Genomic DNA, 23,031 nt, shown 5'->3' on the forward strand with positions numbered 1-23,031 from the left:
ATGTAGTGAGATTATTATCTTTGATTTGTACTTTGATGGTAGTGAAGATTATAGAGTGAGGTGCATAGAACGAGATTCGATTGTGATATTTTGATGGTTTTGATTAAGTGTTATATGATGAACATGATGACAACCCTTAGGGCTAAATATTTCAGATTCTGTTTGTTTAATGTTCTTATAAATCTATTATTGAATTCTAGGATTTGAAATGGAATGATTTTGAGTTTAAATAAATCCCGTTGAAGTTGGATGATGCAACCGATATTGTTTGTCAAAATATTATTCCAAAGGATTGGGATTAAAATTTGGTGAAATATTTTTGTGCATGGTGGAGTAATTTCATGTGCCTCTTAGAAGAAGGATTTATGTGATAAATGGAATAAGTTATGGTTGTTATCCATGTCTTGATGTGATGATAGTGATATTATGGAGTCAGATAAAATTGTGGTGTCTTGATGGTTTAGATTGTATAAATTAAATGAATACTACTGTAGTCCTTGCATTGATGATGGTGAGATCATTTGTGGTGTCTCCCGTAAATAGATTTCTATGGCCTATGTTACTTGGAGTGAATATGGTTATAATCTATAGAGGTAAGATTAAAATGTGGTGCTCAAAGGGTTCAGATTGTGTGATATTACTAGTGAAAGTCCCTATATCCTTAACAAATACACAATCTCAATAGTTAAAATGCAAAATCTAACAATCGGGTGTGATTTATCCTCAAGATTCATGTTTTATCTTGACCATTGGATTTGTTTATTTTAACAGAAGGGATTGTGTTTGTGGTTTTGATTTTGGTTCCTTTAATTGTATATGGCATTTTATTTTGTAGTTTTGCCTGTGTTTGTAACTTAATTCTTTTTTGCTTGTGTTTGGGAGGTGTTGCCGACCTTTTTGTGATGTTGTGTAGGGATTTTGCTATGGAAAGTTGAAGTAACAATTTTGACATTTGTTATTCCCACAGTACTTCTTGTGCACCTGGTATTTTTTCCACTCAAGTTGTTCATCACTAATATTAAGAACTCCATTGAAATAACTTGATGTTTTTGGTGAAAATTAGAAATACAAGAAGTTTTCAAATTGATGGTATAATCCCCTTAACTTTGAGCTTCCTTGCAAGCATAATAGAAGATGGACTGCTTAGAAAATCAGAATTGTACTCTTGTGAAACCACCCGTGAATCTTGTCAATTGGTTTTCTTTTTTCTTATATGTTTTTAACTATTTAAATAAACGTTTATTGTTTATGAAGCCAATTTTCTTGTCTTACAAATATGAGGTGGCTTTGAACTTAGAAGTAATACTTTGCTCCACAGAACACTGTTTGATCATGCTATGGGTTCAACTGTTTGAATGTCTTTCTTGTGTTAAACTTATTTGACATTTTTTTGGGAAGCATGCCATCATGGTGTGTTTATATAATACATATATTCGTATAGGTTCAGGATTCAGTGACTTATGAAGAAAACACATGATCTGTTTGTGGTGGAAGGAACTCATCCTTGGGATTAGTATATTCGGGATGTGTTATCAAGATATGTTTAGATCCCTACCTTTGGATTTTGTATTTATGCATGGTTGGGATTTTGAGTCGTTCTTCACAAGTTTATATATTTATCTGTTCTCTTATGTATGTTCTCTATTGGAGGCATGTCTCAAGTACATAATAGCCATGTGTTTCATTTGCTTAGGCTCTATCTTCAAACCAGCTTACAACAGACTATCTAGGAAGGTCAGGGTGGGATGATAATGCGGCCACATTTGAAATGAATATTGTGGAAAATAACATGCATGGAGACACAGAAGCAGTTTTATTACAACAGAAGATTTCAATTTTCTGTCCCGGCATGAGATACATGGCTCTTGGCTCCCAAAATGGGATGGAGCACAGTGCGAGTAAAGATGGTTCCGTAGAATAGTTGACATTTCCAAATTACATCTCACAAAGCCTTGAGGTTATCGATTTTCTGGCTTCGAGGTACAATATGTACCCTGCACTTACAACGCCAAGTGGAGATTTCTTCCTACCTCCTCCAGTGCGTCTTTGCTGTCCTAGTGGACGAAGTGGTGGCTCCCTATATTGGTAGTATGCGTATATTTCTAGTTCTGTGTTGATTCTCTTTGTGGTCTCGTCATACTTCATGGTATGTGCTCTTGAATATTGATATAGACTAATTGAAATAAGCTTTTGGGGGAAAATGCCTCTCCTTATGAGAGCCTTGCCTTGTTAGTAATGGTCAAATGATGTTTAAAACTTGGGCTCAACTCATTAATATTCGCATTCTATTGTTGACCAAAGCAAGCTGTGTTTCTTTGACATATTGCATTGTTGGTCTCAACCAGCAATTCAGTGAAGTTGATTTTGTCCCAAGAAAAAATCGATTTAGTTGACTTGAGTTTTTTTATTTATTTATCGAATTGATCAAACAAAGAATGACTTCAAAGAAGTTGGTATTCTGTGATCTTATTAGGCAAACAGTGAGCACGCACAAGCCAAGGCCATTGTCAAGTACGCCAAGAAATTCAGAGATAACATAGTGAAGATGGTTAGGAAACATCCACAGCTGCTTCATTACAGCATCAAGGATGGAATATTACCAAGGATAAACTTTTTGAGGAGTATTGGCATACGATCGGCTTTTTGAGAAGTACAAGGGCATTTTTATCCCTCATCTTCCAGAGAAGAGTGCTATAGGTAACAATCCAACTAGATCTTCCTTACCAGACCACTTTTACTTCCAATTTGTGTTAGAGTGATAATTTTCAGATAACATGATCATTAGGCATAGTTATGGTTTTGGGATGTAGAGAAACTTTGTGAAACTTGCAAAGACTAGGTTGATTTTCTGTGGTACCATCCTAAGGATTAATGGTCTGTCCTAGTTCTGAAGATCTTTGAAGCAATGTTGTGGTATTTCTAGAATTGCATGGTTTTTATGTAATAATTTGGCTGAAATTTTTTATAAGCTGTGCCAATAGAATTTATTGTCATCATTTTTCATATAAATTCTTATGAGGATTATGTTGGTCGTACTTGGTTTTAAGTGGTGCCTTTTTTCCCCAATATTTTGTGGACTATCTCATTTTACACTCTTTCCTATGCAGAGAAGTTCCGCTTCAGTGTTGAATTCATTGAGATGTGGCGTCAAGCACTGGATATTTTTGTAAACTGGATAGCTTCACACCCTAACTTCAGCTCAGTGAGCATTTGAGGGCCTTTTTATAGGTAGAAGAAGAGGTCAAGTGTTTAAGCTGGAAAGAGTTACAGGAAAAACTATATTATTTTAATATCCCATTATTGCAGTTTGGTATACCAATAAAAACTTCCTCCACACCGAGCAATGCAACTGTTCTGGATGTATCTAATTCAGATTCCACTGCCAGTCCAAAAGCATCAGAAGATCCTTTCTCAAGAGCCTTCTCAGACGAGGCACTCGATTATGAAACCTTGTTGTCAGCACTCGGCATTGGCGGACAGAGCTTAGTAAGGCCCAGACTCCCGTCCTCAAACGATCTATCAAGAGCATCTGCTGATCGGCCCACTCCTGCTGCTGATCTGAAGCTGAAGCTACATCTCTACAAGGACCATCTTTTGCTTCTCATTAGGAACCTAAAGGTGGTAAAACGCGAAGTGAAACTAGCTATGAATATTGCTCGTAGTAGAGATTCTTCTACATCATGCTCTTGAAATCCCAGCTAGAGTATGCTCGGGGTAATCATCGTAAACTTTTGATGACTTCGAGTACTCGGACCGACTCAGGGATGCCTAGTATATTAAACAACAATCTCGGGTGCATCTACCATCAACTCAAGAAACACCACATATCAACTGTATTCTTTTCGAAGGCACTGAAAAGTAGCTCATACCTTCGATCCGAGAAGCCTCTGACGCTGTCAACTTTCTCACAGGATAAGTCGCTCTACATACTGTACAACTATGGTCTGCAGTATTTGATCTGTGGGAAACCAATAGTTGCTGCTCGGTGTTTCCAGAAGGCTAGTTTGGTTTTCTACAATTGACCACTGTTCTGGCTACAAATTGCTGAGTGCTGTATATTGGCTTTAGAAAAGGGTCTTTTGAAACCCACCACAGCTCCAAATGACGAGGATGTTATAGTTAATGTTGTTGGTGAGGGTAAATGGAGGCAACTTGTTGTGCAAGATGGTATGTCAAGAAATGGGCAGTTCGATCCCTAAGGATGGTTTGTCGTGTGTCCTTGAAGAGGATGAATCAAGCCAAGCAGCGCAGCCTTCTAAGAATTCGAACACCAAAAGCTCCAAGGCTTCTAACATGATAGCAGCATCTGCTTAGACTAGTACAAATGGTGATACAAAAGATCCTAGGGTGGTAGTGAGCCCAAATTCCACCTTACAAAGCTCGATCTCTGCATACGAGGATATTTGCAGAAGAGAGAACCACATGATCAGGCAAGCTGTTCTAGCAGATCTTGCCTACATGGAGTTGAATTTGGAAAACCCTTTGTAAGTGCTATCAGCTGCGATGTCTCTTTTGAGACTGCCAGAATTTTCCAGAATATGCACAATTTTAGGTCATGTGTATGCAACCGAGGCCCTCTGCTGCCTTAACCGGCCAAAAGAAGCTGCTAAGCATTTGTTAGTCTACATGTCAGATGGGAACAATGTGAACTTTCCATACAGTAAAGATGGCGGAGAAAATTGTGAACTCAAGAGATTGGTATTTTCAAAAAGAAGCCAGCTGATTTCATGCAAAATTTTAAGGTAAGCTTGTGATTTTTGAAAATGGAATCTAGAATGATTTTCGTATGATAAAGATATTTTACATAAAGGAATTACCATGAAAGGAGAATAATTTGAACATAAGTTGTAGGGAGACTCCAAGATTTCTTTAAAAGAATAATTGCTTCTCTTAAAATATGGGAAAAACAACAACGAGGACTTGAGTTAGAATTGGAAGATGGCAAGTTGTCCTTCTCTACCTGGTCATTTACATTTGGATTCCCTTCTATTACAGGGCCCATCAAACTCATGTTGAAAGTTCTAATTTCCTCCACAACAAGATTTTTAACACTCTTGTGTTGCTAGAATCCTTTTGACAATCAGATCAAAAAGCTACTCTACCAAGAACGACTCTTTATTTTTAGACTTCTTGATAACCTAGCTGTGAACTTGATTTTGTTGAAATGTTTTACAGGATGTACAAGCTAAAGTAAGCGATGTTGTTCTTGGAAAAGAAAAATCATTGGAAGAATCAAATCCCAAATATGAGAAACTAAAAAATTGCATCTTTGAGCTTGAAGACCACCTAGAAAAGGCATAGAGGTATTCTCTAAATGTGTAAGAGTTGCTTTGTCTTGTCTTCCTGTTTCCACAGAATTGGGCCAGTCCCTATTGGACTTCGGGAAGGCAGTCAAGCTCTTGGGTGCTTGTGAAGGGAAATCGCTTGGGAAGGCATTTTCTGATCTTGGATCAAAATCAGAAATGTTATCAATTAAGCTACAGAATGAGGCAGGGTTACTTTCCATATTCAATCTTTGATGCCATAGTTTGTGAACTTTGTTGTTTCATGAAACATTTCTCAGAATATCTTGTCCAAGACCGGAACAGGATATTGATGGTGCAGGCCCACAACCTTCTAATGAATTTTGAAGAACTTTTGAAAGATTATGTTCGTGCAGTGCAATCATTTAAGGTGAGTTCACTTCTTTTTGTGTTATGAAACCAAACCATCGAAAGTACTGACAAGAGCTTGAATCCTTTGGTCCGTTTATTTAATTTAAAAAAAAAGTTGAAATGAATTAAATAATTTAAAAATGAATGATATAAAACCATAGAGTTGTCCTAAACATCTTGTTAGACATTTCTATTGATTATTATTGTTTTGTATATGCTTTTCGGTGTGTGGAAGAGGGGTATGGGGGTCACAAAATCTAATATTATTGCTCTCATGCTTGTGAACAGGCTACAATGGCAGAGAGAACCAATGCATTCAGGCAACAATGTGAACTGGCCAAAATTGTCAAGTTGAAAGAGATCAACCTGTATTAATCTGAATTGCCTTAGAAGCCAAAGAGCTTTTAGGTAATGGATTTTTGGGATAGAAAAAAAGGTCCTATTCCTAATATTGAAGATGTGGTCATTAATCATTTTGCCTAAATGAAAAGGAAAAAAATCCAAAGAATTTAAAGATGACATATTTTAGAAAAGAACAAAGAGCTTTTGGTTAGAGGTTGAATATCAAAGCATTTAAACGATGGCATTGTGATAATTTGGTTTATTAATTCTTGCAGCTTTATTGCAGTAGAGAAAAATATTGTTAAAGTGCTTCGAAACTAGAATTTAGGGAAATTGTGTCTAATTTGTTTCCTATATTTTCTTGAATATTTGAAGAGTAGAATTTGGTTTAGTCCTTGCTGCAAATTTGAATTCTTTGTGGAGAACAAAGAAACTGAAACAAACCCCTTTTGGAGCCATCAAAGAAGCTCCCCACACCATTAGGAAGGTAACAAGGAAGGACTATACAAGAAATGTACGAACTTTTACCTCAATACAACGAGGCCACAAGTTTTTGATTGAAATCAGAATCAAGAAAGCTTAAAAGGGATTTCTTCAACGGATAGAGTACAAAAAATGCCTTTGATTGATCGAGCAAATTAAAAATTGGTATGTATCCAATCCTCTTCTTTCTCATTTTTTTGTCATTGATTTTTTTATATATTTATTTATTGTTGGGAAAAATGACTTTTCATTTCAGGCATAGAGAAATTGCATGGATCGTACTGATTATCAACTTAATCTTCATCTTTGCTGTATTTGGTAAGTCTTGTCTAAAACAGCAAACCATGGGCCTATTTTACTCCTTTTGCTTTACCATGCAATCTAAGATCTTTCTCATTGAACACTCTTTGCAGTATTTTGGTTTTCTCTGATGCTCTATCATTAGAGAGTGTTTCGGTAGTTGTTTTTTGTTTGTTTTCCTTTTATTGTCCCACTTAATCATTGAAATGTGCCGTTCTTTTTGGTTATTATTGCTTCAATTTTTCCCACTTTTAAACGGTTTTGGGGCAGTATGGGAGTAGAAATGAAAATTCGATTTGACCCCGACGGTGCCCCGCCCAGCACCTATAGGGTCGATTTTCCCACTTTTAAACGGTTTTGGGGCGGTATGGTAGTAGAAATGAAAAATCGATTCAATTTCGGGGCGGGGATGGTTTTGATATACCCCACCACGCCCCGATTATATTTATATATATTAGATCTACTATTAAGAAGTACCACTTCTTTATCGATTCATCATGTATGAATCTCAAGAATCTGAAATTAAAATTTATTCCATTCTCCCGCCCACTCCTTTCACACCTCTCCCATTCTCCCTTTGTCAATTAATGAGGTATATAAAATGCAGTTTTAGAGACATTCATAGATGGAGGTGGTATTCATTTTGAGCCATGTGAAGAAAATGGATGTAGAATTTAATGGTCTTACGGTTCTGGAGGTATTATGAGTCCCTGGGTTACTTTACGAACTTTTACCTCACTACAATGAGGCCATAAGTTTTCGATTGAAATCAGAATCAAGAAAGCTTCAAAGGGATTCCTTCAATTGATAGAGTACAAAAAATGCATTTCGATCGATGGAGCAAATTAAAAATTGGTATGTATTCAATCCTCTTCTTTCTCATTTTTTTTGTCATTTTATTTATTGTTGGGGAAAAAAGCTTTTCATTTCAGGCATGAACAAATTGCATGGGTCGTATTTATTATCAACTTAATCTTCATCTTTTTTGCATTTGGTAAGTCTTGTTTGAAACAGCAAACCATGGGTCCACCTTACTCCTTTTGCCTTACCATGCAATCTAAGATCTTTCTCATTGAACAGAACACTCTTAACAGTATTTTGGTTTTCTCTGCATGCTTTATCATTAGGGTGTGTTTCGGTTGAGGCATGTTCATGTGAAAATGGGTTGGGCAAATGATGGAATTTTTTTTCCTTGTAGAGAAATATTGAATAATGAATATTTGCTCAAAGTAGAAAAAAGAGGCCATAGGCCATGTCACGTGGCCCACGTGCCCAAAAAAGCAAGGTTTAAAGCATATACATACTTTCCATATAAATTTTTAATAACAAATGTTGGTTCGTTGCTGCATATCATTACTGTTTTTTTCTTTGTTTTCCTTTTATTGTCCCATTTAAACATTGAAATGTGCCATTCTTTTTGGTTATTATTGCTTCAAATTCCCATGGTGACATTGTACATCTGTTGTAACTTCTTCCAGTTCAAGGATGGATTTGGGGCTAAAAAAAAAAGCAAACCTAGAGATTTAAGAGGGTTAGAGCAAGGCCACAGGGGTATGCCATCAGTTTGAAAATACAAGGGCATCTCTACTAGTCACCAAATTTCTGATGCTCTGATAAAGTTGTGGCCTCCCCCATATCTTCTTAATTTCCTTTTACATGGCCTTGCTATTGTTTTCAATCACTATGGTAACTATGAAACCTCACCACAATCTTGATTTGTGATATGCACTTGGACAATTGGCATTTTAGGATCTTTGGCAGGTTAGGGATAAGGTAGTGCAGGTGAGTAGGTTTTAGGTCATTTCTAGACCGAACTGGAAATTCGATCTTGACAAGAAAAGGGTATAATCAAGGGTTTTGGGCCCCACAAGTTCGTTGGGCTTAAGATAATTAGGTTTTGGTAGGGGTTATGAGATTTTTGGGAAGGGTTTGGGAAACTCAAGAAATCTCGGGATATTACTAATGTTCTAATTTATGGACTTACTAATGTTTTTTATGCTCATTTTAGTGTACAATTGTGTACGTATCATTCGATTTTTTTGTTGCAATTCTCCTATCTTCTATCCCATAATTAGGTTGTTAATTATGTCTTTTCTAGTCGGATATTTGTAGCAATAAGTCGTGGATTTTTGGATAGAATGGGCCAAGTAGCAAAAGAAAACTCTGCTTTGTATTTGCTTGTATCGTACTAGATAGGATGGGCCAAGATTTTTATTTTTTTTATTTTCTAATATTTTGCTTGTATTGTGCTAGATTGTGTTGAAATTTCTTGAGAGTCGGAAGAAAAATCGAGTTTGGTACAACGGATCATGCTATTCTCTTGGGGTAAGTATTTTAAGTATTTTTTGTATATTTCTCTTCATGTTTTTAGTTTTGAAGTGAGGCTTAGATCTCATGTTGTATTTCAATGTTTTGTAAGTATAATTGGGTTGTATTGTCTGGTTGCATATTGTTATTTCTGTTTCAATACATTTAGAGAGACTAATGTGATTTCCTTGTCTTTTGAAATGAAGATTTCAAATTCTACAACACTAGACATAGCTTACACTAAAAATAGGTGAGTTCTTTTTAAATTGTTATTTTATTTTTAATGAAAGAATTTTATTTTGCCTAGAATTTTATGAAAATTTTTAGGGATTATCTGGGTTAAATGCTTGAATGGGTGATGTTTAGTTATTGCATTAGAGTTGTTATTAAAAATGGTTGGTTTAGTAATTTTCGGCAATTTCCTTGTGAACTTTAATTAATTGTTTGGCCACATGAATAGGAAGCCCAAAAATTCTATTGTCAAGCTCACTACTTTTTATTGTATAGTTCGACATTTTTTTATATTGTTGAATACGATAATTTAAAAAAAAAATGTCGAACTCGACAATAAAAATATTGAACTCGGCAATAAAAAGTTGTGAGCTCGACGTTGGTAAAACAAGTCATTTTTCGTTGGATCCAACGCAATCGAATGATCCATAGATATTACCCGTTGGAGAATGCAAATGACCGTTGGAACCAAAGTTGTCTATTTAAAGCGTTTCCCTTTCTTTGTCTTGTACCATCTCCCTCGTATGTTCAAGCAAGTAATCTTGAAGAAGAACCCAAATCTTCGAGGGCAACCAAGGCCTCATCATGCAATTTTGGTCGTTAGCGTTCCATAAAAACTGTAATCTGAAGAAGATCCAAGGAGATATCTTGATGTCTTCAATGGCATCGGTGGTGGTAAGGTGAAATCCCATCAGAACCCCAGCTTTCCTCTTCTCTCTAATTCGGCGACATCTCATTAAAACCCTTACCTCCTTTTCTCTAATTCTCTCCTTTAATTGTTTTTACCCCTAACCTTATTTTCGGTACAACTCTCTATTTTGCTAGATTTCTCAAGTTTATCTCTAACTATCAAATAGTTTTGATTTTTTTTCCTAAACCTTGCTGTGCCACTCTGTATTTTTGTCAGATTTCTCAAATTTAACTTCTAGGGTTCAAATTTTGAAATTTTTCTTCAAGTTTTATCTTAGTTTGGTGAATAGTATCATTCGGTTACAATTTGTATGTATTTGTGGCGTTTGGTGGATATTCGGTTGTAGGTTTGGCTGGTAGGAATATTTTTGGTCAGTCTTAGTTGTTATTGATCTCTCAGTTAAGTGAGGTAATTGGATGCTCAATTTGGTAGGCAAACAACTGGATGGGACGAGGGTGTGTTTGGTAGAAATTGGGGTATGCTAAATTATGTTTAGCCAGTCTTTTTGGTGCACGTATTTTTGTTTTTCATGCTTTTACAAAAAAAAATAAAAATTCTGTTATACAAGAATTTCTATTTGGTGTGCAACATCTAGGTTGCATGCAAAGTATTTTATTTTTAAGCAAACAATGAAATTGTTTTCCTATTTCACATTGTTCTTAAAAATGATAGAAATTTCTGACTGATACAACTAACATTAATCGCTACTCTATTTGCTTAAAGCTGGTGTGGCAAAGAATCTCTTTTTCAAAAAGCATTAAATCAAATTTTTTTTTTCTCTCAAGAACGTGAAAATCTTATTTCTTTATGTCCCTTTCCACATTTTTTTACAGTATAGATAAGCCTCCTTTCAACATCAATGTCCTTTAATCTACATTTTGCAAGCCCAAAGATAGTTGTAACCCTGTATCGGCCATACATATGTCACTGGTACTAACTTGTTGGAAAACATGTTTGGGAATTAAAATGAATCAAATTGATAAGCGATTAATACCTGTAGGTTGTAGGTTGTGAGCTCGATACCCAGTATGAGCATTAATTCCTCAGTTGCCACCCGTGAGGGCACACCCTCACTTACCTGGTGCGTGTGATGTGTGGGCGTTGCACGTGCTCTGGGACTAGTCCTTGGACAAGACCATGATTTCCATCATTTGCTCTTATTATCTTTTGGGGTTTTTATTCATTGATATTTTTTTAAAATTTTATGGGGCAATTGGCCTCTTAAAGCACTATATCTGCCCAAATCCCCTGGTACATGCAATTAGGGGTGCAAGTTAATTTGGTTCGAACCGTGAATGTTGGGTTGGTTTGGCTCGATTTAAACTAAGTAACGATTCGGTTCTGGATTCGATCCGATTCTCGGTTCAGACTTGGTAAATAATTGAATTAAACCAACATATTATTTTAAAATAAAATATAAGTTTTTTTTTTCAAAACCCTAAAGCTCTTTTTCCTTCTTTGATCTTTCCCTCCTCTACTATCTCTTTCTCTCTCATCTCTTGCAGTTGAGGTGCGGTTGCAGGTTGCCTTTCAATTCCAGTGGCGGGAGTCATCCTTCTTTCTTTCTCTCTCTCTCTCGCAACTTGTAAGGCGTGCAGCTACGGGCTACCTCTCAAGGGTTGGAAGCAGATTTATTCGACACCGGATCAATACCATTCCAATACTGATTCGAATTTTTTTAAACATGTACTCGATCCGATTAATGAATATGTTAACAAAATCCAAAACTCTGATCGATTTCATTTCATCTTTAATCCGAAACCAATCGATCTGACATGAACACATGCCTTATTTTCAAATTATCAATGTTCAAAAAATCCACTTTTCAACTTCAAATATAGAGAGGTAAACCAAAAAACCTAAAACATTTTATCTATATGTATTTATATGAAATTGTATTGGATTTAAGATTTCAATTCAAATCTAATCGAAAATTCGATTCAATTCAATACTAGATCAGTACCACTCCAATACTATTTTGAATTTTTTTAAATATGTACCCGATCTGATTAATAAAATCCAAAAATCCGATTGTGATATGAACACATGACTTATTTTCAAATTATTAATGTTCAAAATTTTTATAAAATCCACTTTTCAACTTCAAATATAGAGAGGTAAACCAAAAAGACTAAAACATTTTATCTATATGTATTTATATGAAATTGTATCAGATTTAAGATTTCAATTCGAATTCGATCGAAAATTCGATTTTTCATATTTTTAGACTTTTTCCTTGTATATCTCAAAGAAAAAATCTATAGTTCGATACACTTGCCGCGTCAGCCGAGTATAGTTTTTCGAGTCAAATTAATGGTCATATCTCATCACCCATATGTGGGATTTAATCATTCATTCGTCCATATAGAAAATACAAGTGTTTCTCGAGAAGAAATATTTTCGTTCTAGATTTATATTCCTTCCTGAAAATAACAAACAACGGGATACACTGCGTGAGTACCTGTTCTCGTCGAAAACTCGAAAAGTTTTATGCTTTTTGAAACGCTCGTATCTCCTTGCATGTTCATCCAACCAATTCATATTATATATCCACGCGTCCATATAGACATTAGCTACGTTTTCATGCCCTAGGATTTTTCGTCTGAAACCCACAAGACGTTGGATTCAAATGGTCATCGATGGATTCATATGCATCCTTCCTGAAAAAATGTGATTTTCGCAAAAGACTTACGAGAGCCTTCCCAATTGTGTGAAGCTAAGATAAAATTACCAATCCAATAATATAAACAACCAAAGCAAATATATGTAGCAATTTATCACACATAGTTGGTAAACCACGATATCAAGATTTACGTGAAAAACATTACCAATAAAAGAGGGAAAAACTCTGGGGCAACTCCAAGAATAATCCATTATTTCAACATTTTATGAATGAAAGATACGAATTTATGATTGTGCTTGGTATACAATATAAAGAGATTCTTATGCCACACCAACTTTTGCTAATGCCACCCCAAATCATCCGTAAATTATCGCACATCATGGAGTGGCGTTAGCAATTAATGGAAACCCATTTTGTTTTGGGCATTGGTTTTGTAGTTTTGGAGAAAAATTGGTTTTTTGGGTGATTTCTGGAAATCCAGTCTTTTTTTATGTGTGTGAAATTAATCTAATCTTTATGTGATCTCATAATCTTCTTTTTTGGGTTTTTAATTTTCCATAATTCATGTGTTTGGTAGAATGAAGTTGGTCATTCTCAACCTGCTTCTGAAAGCAACTAATTTGACAAAAAATTATACTCATCTTTCCAGAAATTCGATTCCTCAAGCAATCTGAAATGGTTAATTTGTACTTATATAGAGTTATTTACAATTTTTTACAATTTAGATAAGCCTCCTTTTCAACATCAATGTCCTTTAGACTACATTTAGCAAGCCAAAAGATACCTATAACCTTATATCCTAATGATTTATAGGCCATACACATGTCACTGGTGCTAATTTGTTGGAAAACATGTTTGGGAAAGATGAATTCAAATCGAAAATCTTTTTGCTCGAGCAACATAGGTATTTTCGATACGGACGCTTAGTTTACGCTAAAAATCGACAAGCAGGTGATGAGATACGACCTTTTGAACACCTCCACGGAAATCACATTTTTCAGAAAGGATCCCGGCCTGTAGGATAAAATCCAGGAACATGGTGATGTAACCTGTAAGATAAAATCCAGGAACATGGTGACGTAACTAACATCCGTACGGACGAGTGGGTATATGCTACGAATCCACTAGCTGAATGGACAATTAGATACGAGCGTTTAAAAAAAACGTAAAAAATTTTGAGTTTCCGACGAAAAATGGTGCTCGGACTATATCTCTCGTTGTTTGCCATTTTCGGGAAAAAAGATGAGTCCGAATTGAAAATCTTTCTACTCGAGAAACGTAAGTATTGTCGATATAGACGATTGGGCATAGATTACGTTAAAAATCAACAAGCGAGCGATGAGATACGACTATTTGAACCCGTACGTGTCCTACCTCGAGAAATGTATACCTCCATGGTAATCACGTTTTTCAGAAAGGATCCCGACTTACAGGATAAAATTCGGGAACATGATGACATAGCTAACATCCGTACGGACCAGTGGGTATATGCTACGAATCCGCCAATTGAAGAGACAATGAGATACTCGCGTTTAAAAAAAAGTAAAAATTTTGAGTTTTCCGATGAAAAATGGTGCTCGGGCGATATTTCTCTTTTTTTGCCATTTTCGGGAAGGAAGATGAGTCCGGATCGAAAATCTTTCTACCCGGGATACATAAGTATTTTCGATACAGACAATTGGGCGTAGATTACATTAAAAACCTATCAACGAGTGATGAGATGGGACTATTTGAATGTATACATGTCCTGCCTCAAAAAAGGTATACGTCCACGAAAATCACTTTTTTCACAAAGGATCCCGATCTACCGGATAAAATCTGGTAACATGCCTTGAAAAAGAGATACCTTCACGAAAATAACATTTTTCATAAATCATTTCAGTCTACCAGATAAAATCTGGAATGTACATATTAAACATCTATACAAATGGGTGGATATACGTTATGAATCGGTCTAATAAACGGTCAAGTAGATATGAGCGTTTAAAAAAAACGTATTCATTAACAAAACCCTTATATTATCACTAATTTAAAACTTGTCATATTCACTTGAAACTCGGTCATATGATTAGAGATAATCCTCAACCCCAGTATTATATGGAACCAATCTAGGGCTAACAATGATCTGAAATATACCTAATGCTTGAACCGAACTGATCCAATCCCAAAAAATATGAAAAATCAAATTTAAATTAAAATCTTAGATCTGATACAATTTCATATATTCAAATAAAAACCCCAAAAGATAGTGATTAAAGTAGTAAGAGAAGATGATGGAAATCATGCCTTTAGATAATATTAAATAAAATAATATGATTAGGATAAGGCTTTGCCTAGTCCATAGACCATGGTCTTGTCCAAGGACTAGTCCCGGGGCACATGCAATGCCCGCACATCACATGCACCAGGTAAGTAAGGGTGCACCCTCGTGGGTGGCACCTAAAGAATTAATGCTCATACTAGGTATTGAACTCTGAAATTATGGTAACGTAGCTAACATCCGTACGGACGAGTGGGTATATACTACGAATCCACCAGTTGAACGGACAATGAGATACGAGTGTTTTAAAAAACATAAAAAAATCGAGTTTCCAACCAAAAATGGTGCTCGGATGATGTCTCTCGTTATTTGTTGCTTTCGAGAAGGAATATGAGTCCAAATCGAAAATCTTTCTTTCAAGTAACGTAGGTATTTTCGATACGAACAATTGAGCATAGATTACGTTAAAAACCGACAAGCGGGCGATGAGATACGATCGTTTGAACCTGTACGTATCCTACTTCGAGAAAGGTGAACCTCCATGGAAATCACATTTTTTGAAAAGGATTTAGGCTTGCAGGATAAAATCTGGGTACATGGGGATATAGCTAACATCTGTACGGACGAGTGCGTATATGCTAAGAATCCACTAGTTGAACGGATAATGAGATATGAGCATTTAAAAATCACATTTTTTGGAAAAGATCCTGGCCTGCCGGATAAAATCTGTGTACATGGTGACATAGCTAATATCTGTACGGATGAGTGGTATATGCTATGAATCCACCAGTTGAACAAACAATGAGATACGAGCATTTAAAAAAACGTAAAAGTTTCCGCTCATTTTTTACCATTTTCGGGAAAGAAGATGAGTTTGGATCGAAAATCTTTCTTCTTGAGAAACTTAGGTATTTTCGATACAGATGATTAGTGTAAATTACGTTAATGACCAACAAAATTTTTTATATTCTTTTAAACACTCGCATCTCATTGTCCGTTCAAATGGTGGATTCGTAGCATATACTTACTCGTCCGTATGGATATTAGCTATGTCACTAGATTCCCAGATTTTATCCTGCAGGCTAGGATCCTTTCTGAAAAACGTGATTTCCGTGAAGGTATACCTTTCTCGAGGAATGACACGTATGGGTTCAAACGATCGTTTCACATCGTCTGTTTATCAATTTTTAATGTAATCTATGCCTAATCATCTGTATAAAAAATATCTACATTTCTTGATGAGAAAAATTTTCGATTTGGACTCATCTTCTTTCCTGAAAATAACAAACAACGAGAGACATCACCTGAGCACCATTTTTCATCAGAAACGTAAAATTTTTTATGTTTTTTTAAACGCTCGTATCACATTATCCGCTCAATTGGTGGATTCATAGCATATACCCACTTGTCCGTACAAATGTCAGCTACGTAACTATGTTCCCAAATTTTATCCTATAGGCCAGGATCCTTTATGAAAAATGTGATTTCCGTGGAGGTATACCTTTCTCGAGACAGGACACATACGGGTTCAAATGATCGTATCTCATCGCCCAAATTTTGATTTTTAACATAATCTATGCCCAATCACCCATATAAAAAATACCTATGTTTCTCGAGAAGTTTCGAATCGGACTCATCTTCCTTCCTGAAAACGATGAACAACGAGAGATATCGCCCGAACACCATTTTTCGTTGAAAACTCAAAATTTTTTACGTTTTTTTAAATGCTCATATCTCATTGTCTGTTCAACTGGTGGATTCATAGCATATACCCACTCGTCTGTATGGATCTTAACTACATCACGATATTCTAGATTTTATCCTGTAGGTCAGAATCCTTTCTGAAAATGTGATTTATGTGGAGGTATACCTTACCCGAGGCAGGACACGTATAGGTTCAAACGGTCGTATCTCATCGCCCGCTTGTCGATTTTTAATGTAATCTATGCCCAATCGTTCGTATCGAAAATATATACATTTCTCGAGTAGAAAGATTTTCTATCCGGACTCATCTTTTTTCTCAGAAATGGCAAACAACGAGAGACATCGTCGGAGCACCATTTTTCATTGGAAACTCAAAAATTTTAACATTTTTTTAAATGCTCGTATCTCATTGTCTGCTTGACTAGTGGATTCGTGGCATATACCCACTCGTTCATACGGATGTTAGCTACGTCACCATGTTCCCAGATTTTATCCTACATGCCGGGATCATTTTCAAAATTTTGATTTTCGTGGAGGTAGATTTTTTTTGAGGCAAGACATGTGTGCGTTCAAACGGTCGTATCTCATCACCCATATATTGGTTTTTAACATAATCTATGCCCAGTCGTCCATATCGAAAATACTTACATTCCTCGAGCAGAAAGATTTCCAATCCGGACTCATCTCCCTTCCTGAAAATGGCAAACAACGAGAGACATCGCCCAATCACCATTTATCATCGAAAACTTGAATTTTTTGACATTTTTTTAAACGCTCGTATCTCATTGTTCGTTGAACTGGTGGATTCGTGGCATATACCCACTCATCTGTATGGATTTTAGCTACGTCACCATGTTCCCGGATTTTATCCTGCATGCAGGAATCCTTTATGAAAAATGTGATTTTCGTGAAGGTATAACTTTCTCGAGGCAAAATACGTGCGTGTTCAAACGATCGTATCTCATCACTCGTCTGTCGGTCTTTAACGTAATCGACACCCAATTGTCTGTATTGAAAGTACCTACATTTCTCAAGGAGAAATATTTTCGATCTAGATTCATCTTCTTTCTCGAAAATGGCAAATAATGAGAGACATCGCCCGATCACCATTTTTCGTCGAAAACTCAAAATTTTTTACATTTTTTTAAAATGCTCGTATCTCATTGTCCGTTAAACTGGTGGATTCGTAGCATATACCCACTTGTCCGTACAGATGTTAGCTACGTTACCATGTTCCTAGATTTCATCCTGTAGGCTGGGATTCTTTCGAAAAAATGTGATTTCCGTGGAGGGTCACCTTTCTTGAGGCTAACATGTACGAGTTCAAACGATCGTATCTCATCATCCGCTTATCGATTTTTAATGTAATCTATGCCCAATTGTCGGTATCGAAAATACCTATATTTCCCAAGAGAAAGATTTTTCATCTAAACTCATCTTCCTTCCTGAAAATGGCAAACAACGAGAGACATCGCTTGAGTCCCATTTTGTGCTAAAACTCAAAATTTTTTACATTTTGTTTAACGCTCGTATCTCATTGTCTATTCAACTAGTGGATTTGTAGTATATATTCACTCGTCTGTACGGATGTTAGCTACGTCACCATGTAGCCGGATTTTATCCTGTAGGTTAGGAACCTTTCCAAAAAATGTGATTTCCGTGGACTTATACCTTTCTTGAGACAGGACACATAGGGGTTCAAACGGTCATATCATATTGCCCGTTTGTCAGTTTTTAGTGTAATCTATGCCCAATTATCCATATAAAAAATACCTACGTTTCTCGAACAAAAATATTTTTAATTCGGTCTCATCTTCTTTCCCAAAAATATACCTTTTTCGAGGTAGGACATGTGCGTGTTCAAACGATCATATCTCATCACCCGTCTGTTGATTTTTAACGTAATCTATTCCCAATCGTCCGTATTGAAAATAACTATGTTTCTTGAGAGAAATAATTTTGATCTAGACTCAAAATTTTGATTTTTAACGTAATCTATTCCCACCCGTCTGAGCACCATTTTTTGTTGAAAACTCTAAATTTTTTACATTTTTTTAAACGCTTGTATCTCATTGTTTGATATCGTGGAGGATTCGTAGCATAGACCCATTCGTCCATACGGATGTTAGCTACGCTACCATGTACCCAGATTTTATCCTACAGGCCGAGATCCTCTTCGAAAAATGTGATTTTCGTGGAGGGTCACCTTTCTCGAGGCTGACACATACAGGTTCAAATGATCGTATCTCATTGCCTGCTTGTCAATTTTTAATATAATCTATGGCCAATTGTCCATATCGAAAATACCTACATTTTTCGAGGAGAAATATTTTCGATTCGGACTCAACTTCCTTATCGAAAATAGCAAACAATGAGAGACGTCGCCCTAGCACCATTTTTATTGGAAACTCGAAATTTTTTTACATTTTTTAAGACGCTCGTATATCATTGTCCGTTCAACTGGTTGATTTGTAGCATATACCCACTCGTCCGTACGGATGTTAGCTACATTACCATAGAAGAGTTTTAGAAAAGAAAAAATAAAACCTTGCTCCATAATTAGAGCTTGGCATACATATAATCAATAATGAAGGATTAGTCATAAATGCCCTTACAAAGAAATAAGAAGAAATAAACTAATATTAGTAAAACTAAAACTAACTATTCTAATATTTTCAATACTCCCCCTCAAGCTAGGGCAAATATATCAACTAAACCCAGCTTGGCAAGGTGAGAGTTAATGGCAGAGGGTCCCACAGACTTTGTAAGCATATCAGCCAGTTGATCTGAAGAAGGAACAAAGACTGTCTCAAGTGCACTAGATCGAGCTTTCTCCCTGAGAAAGTGAACATCAACCTCAATATGCTTAGTTCTTTCGTGAAGGACTGAGTCAGATGCAAGCATGATAGTAGACTTGTTATCACAGAACAACAAGGAGGAACTCGCAATAGGGAATCCCAACTCTGTCAGCAAAGATCTAAGCCAAAGAAGCTCACATGTGCCAAGAGCCATAGCACGATACTCGACTTCAGCAGACGAACGAGAAACCACACTTTGTTTCTTACTTTTCTACGAAATAAGGTTACCACCATAGAAAGTACAGAAACCAGATGTAGATCTCCTGTCTATAATAGAACCCGTATAATCAGCATCAGTGAAACAGGACAAATGTGGCTGAGTAGTAGACGAATAAAATAAATCGAGACCAGGACGAGACTTCAAGTAGTGAAGGATACGATACACAGCGTCAAGATGAGAGGTACGCGGAGTATGCATAAACTGATTGACTACACTGACCACAAAGGTCAAATCCGGTCTAGTGTTAGTCAGATAAATCAAACAGCCCACGAGTCTCTGGTAAGATGAAGGATCAAATAAAAGCTCCCTAGATTCAGCATGAAGATGATGATTCTGATCCATTGGAGAAGAGACATGACGAAAACTAAGCATACCAGTGTCTTGAAGAAGATCCAATGTGTATTTGCGTTGAGATAATGAAATACCACGACGTGAACGGGCCACTTCTATCGTAAAAAAGTACTTGAGGGGACCTAAGTCCTTGACTTAAAAAACATTACCCAATTGTCTCTTAATTTTGTCAATCCATTGTACATCATTTCCAATTACTATAATATCATCCACATAAACCAAGATAATTGTATTGCGACCATCTACTCCTGTCGAATAAAGCAAGTATGGTCAGAGTGGCATCTAGAAAAACCCATAGATAGAATGACCTTAGAGAAGCGTTGGAACCAAGCTTGCGGAGACTACTTTAGGCCATACAGAGATTTGAGAAGGCGACATACTTTCCCAGAATACTCCCCCTGAAGATGAAACCCAGGAGGGGGATCCATATAAATGATTTCTGTTAAATCACCATTTAGAAAGACATTCTTCACATCAAGCTGATAAAGGGGTCATGAATGACATGCCGCTAAAGAGATAAGAAGACGAACAGTAGTAAGTTTGGCTACAGGGGAAAATGTGGCACCAAAGTCCTGTCCCGGAGCTGTGTAAATCCCTTAGCAACGAGGCAGGCCTTATAGCGATCAACAGTACCGTCTACAAGATACTTGACGGTGAAAACCCATTTACAGCCAACAGTCCGCGCCCTAAGGGGAAGAGAAACAAGTTCCCATGTATGATTCTTCTGCAATGCAGCCATTTCAGTAGTCATAGCTTTAGTCCACTTAGGATCACGTAAAACCTCAGATATAGATCGAGGAATCCGAATAGAGTCTATGGTGACAAGATAGGCTCGATAGGAAGGAGAGAGACCCTGATAGGAAACAAACTGGGCAATAGGGTGATTAGTAACACACCCTCGCTTACCTTTGTGAAGTGCAATAGGTAAATGAGAGTCAAAAATAGAAAAAAAACATGAGTAAATGTAGAAGGTGGTATACCTGAGTCCGAGGAAGATGGTAACAAAGGTTGAGAGGGGGGAGGGCGTCGAGAGTAAACCCGTAGCGACGGTGAACAAGAAGGTGGGGAGAACACGGGTGACGGTAGCACTATAGAGTCCTGCAAAGGAAAATAGTCCTGCAAAGAAGATGAAATAGGAAAAAAAGGAACATTTTCAAAAAATGTAACATCTAGGGAATGAATAAGATGATGGGTGAGTGAATTATAACACCGATACCCCTTTGACATAGATGAGTAACCCAAGAAAACACAACGAATGACTTTGTCATCGAGTTTGGTGCGATGGGGTGTTCTATCCTGAACAAAGCAAGTACACCCAAAAATTCTCGGTGTAATGGGGAAGAGAGTGCTATTAGGATGAAGAACATGAAAAGGCACCTGTCCCCCAAAGGTACGGCAAGAAACACGATTCATTAGAAAAGTAACAGTAAGAACGGCCATATTCTAATAGGACTTGAGAACATGTATCCCTCGTAGAAGACAACGGATGATGTTCATGAGGTGACGGTTCTTACGTTCTGCCACCCCATTTTACTCAGGGGTGTATGGGCAAATTAACTGATGAAGCATACCATGTATATGGAGATGGGACCGAAGCCCATCAGAAATATATTCTCCTCTATTATCGGTCCTAAGAGATTTGACAGTTATGTTGTACTGAGTCTGAATCATTTTTAGAAAATTAGCAAAAATAGGGAACACCTCAGAACGAGAACGCATTAAATAAATCCAAGTACAACGAGAATAGTCATCAATAAATGTAACATAATATCTATGACCATTAAAAATCATAACAACCCAAACATCAGAATGACCTAAGTCAAAAATAACATTAAAATTATGCATGCGAGGAATATAAGATGTACGTGTGTGTTTAGAAAGCTCACACACAGAGCATTGAAATTTGTGTCCATTACAAGAAGTTTTTAAGCAGGAAATAAAGAACATAAGTGTTAAAAATTAGCATGTCCTAAGCAAGCATGCCATAAGTCTAAAGTCTAGGAAAAAAAAGTATGATTTCCAATGAGTGGGAGGACGGAAGCTGGAACAACAGTGGGTAGAGCGCCAAATAGGTACAATCCATCCCTCTCATACCCCTTGCCAAAAATCCTCCTCAAAGTCAGGTCTTGAAAGACACAGTAGGTAGGAAAAAATATTACAGAACAATTTAGAGATTTTGTTATACTACTCACAGATATAAGGTTAAGAGATAGGTGAGGAACATGGAGAACAGAATCAAGTGAAAAGTCAGAGGTCAAGGAGATAGTACCCTTGCTGCGAATAGGGGTAAGAGACCCATTAGCAAGGCGAACCTCTTTATGAGTAGTAGGAAAAATGAGAGAAATAAAATGATTAGACTCACCGGTCATGTGATCAGAGGCACCGGAATCAATTACCCAAGTTAGAGGAGCAGAGCCAGACTGAGAGGCATGAAATGCAGAAGAGTTACCTGGAGGTGCGGTAACAGATGCGATTGTTGAGAATGAGGGAGTCTGAGCTTGGAGCTGATCCCGTACAATAGTTGTAATTTGTGTCTGTAGGTGTTGCAAATCAATAGTTCCAAGGGACGTAGGTTCAACAGAAGTAGATTCCACAACAGCAGCATGGGGCTGTCCCCCCAGAAAATCTCAACAGGTGGGGATAGAGTTCAAAACAACGGGCCTTCTCATGTCCAATTTTTTCACAGTGGCTACACGTAAGACCATTACCTTTACCACGTCCACGGCTTCCACGACCTCGATTCTCAGATACTTTAGTACGGGAGTTAGAAAAATCTGAATTGACCGCGAAAGCCATCTAATCTGTATCTAAAGCAGAGATAATGGCAGGAGACTGAATCTGAGAGGGAATGACACAGCGACGATGCTCATTGCTATCAATGGTAGCAAATGTCTTAAATAAGGACGGTAGAGGCGTGGTATTAAGAATTTGAGTCTGTAGTGCTTCAAACTCAGGGCGTAGACCCATGAGGAACTGATATGTCTGATGACGAGCAATTCTCTTGACT

At 36.9% G+C, this 23,031-nt stretch overlaps 1 protein-coding gene and 1 pseudogene across 2 annotated transcripts; both read left to right on the forward strand.

Annotated features, from left to right (window-relative positions):
• Positions 1-1,858: 1,858 nt before the first annotated feature.
• LOC147393929 (uncharacterized) lies at positions 1,859-5,298 on the forward strand (annotated as a pseudogene). The gene is made up of 5 exons (XR_015181659.1): positions 1,859-1,912; positions 2,474-2,621; positions 3,108-3,166; positions 3,229-4,742; positions 5,176-5,298. The product of XR_015181659.1 is annotated as an uncharacterized LOC147393929 (transcript).
• On the forward strand, positions 5,198-11,742 carry LOC147393930 (uncharacterized). Its single transcript, XM_086454501.1, has 5 exons — positions 5,198-5,202; positions 5,282-5,489; positions 5,605-5,673; positions 9,033-9,104; positions 11,514-11,742. The coding sequence occupies exons 1-5, from the start codon at positions 5,198-5,200 to the stop codon at positions 11,595-11,597; spliced, it is 438 nt and encodes a 145-aa protein (XP_086310627.1). The 3' UTR covers positions 11,598-11,742.
• The last annotated feature ends 11,289 nt before the right edge of the window (positions 11,743-23,031 follow it).

Source organism: Akebia trifoliata, chromosome 9, assembly GCF_017979445.1.
Source record: "Akebia trifoliata isolate Shusen 1 chromosome 9, ASM1797944v1, whole genome shotgun sequence".
In the NCBI taxonomy this organism is placed as follows: domain Eukaryota; kingdom Viridiplantae; phylum Streptophyta; class Magnoliopsida; order Ranunculales; family Lardizabalaceae; genus Akebia; species Akebia trifoliata.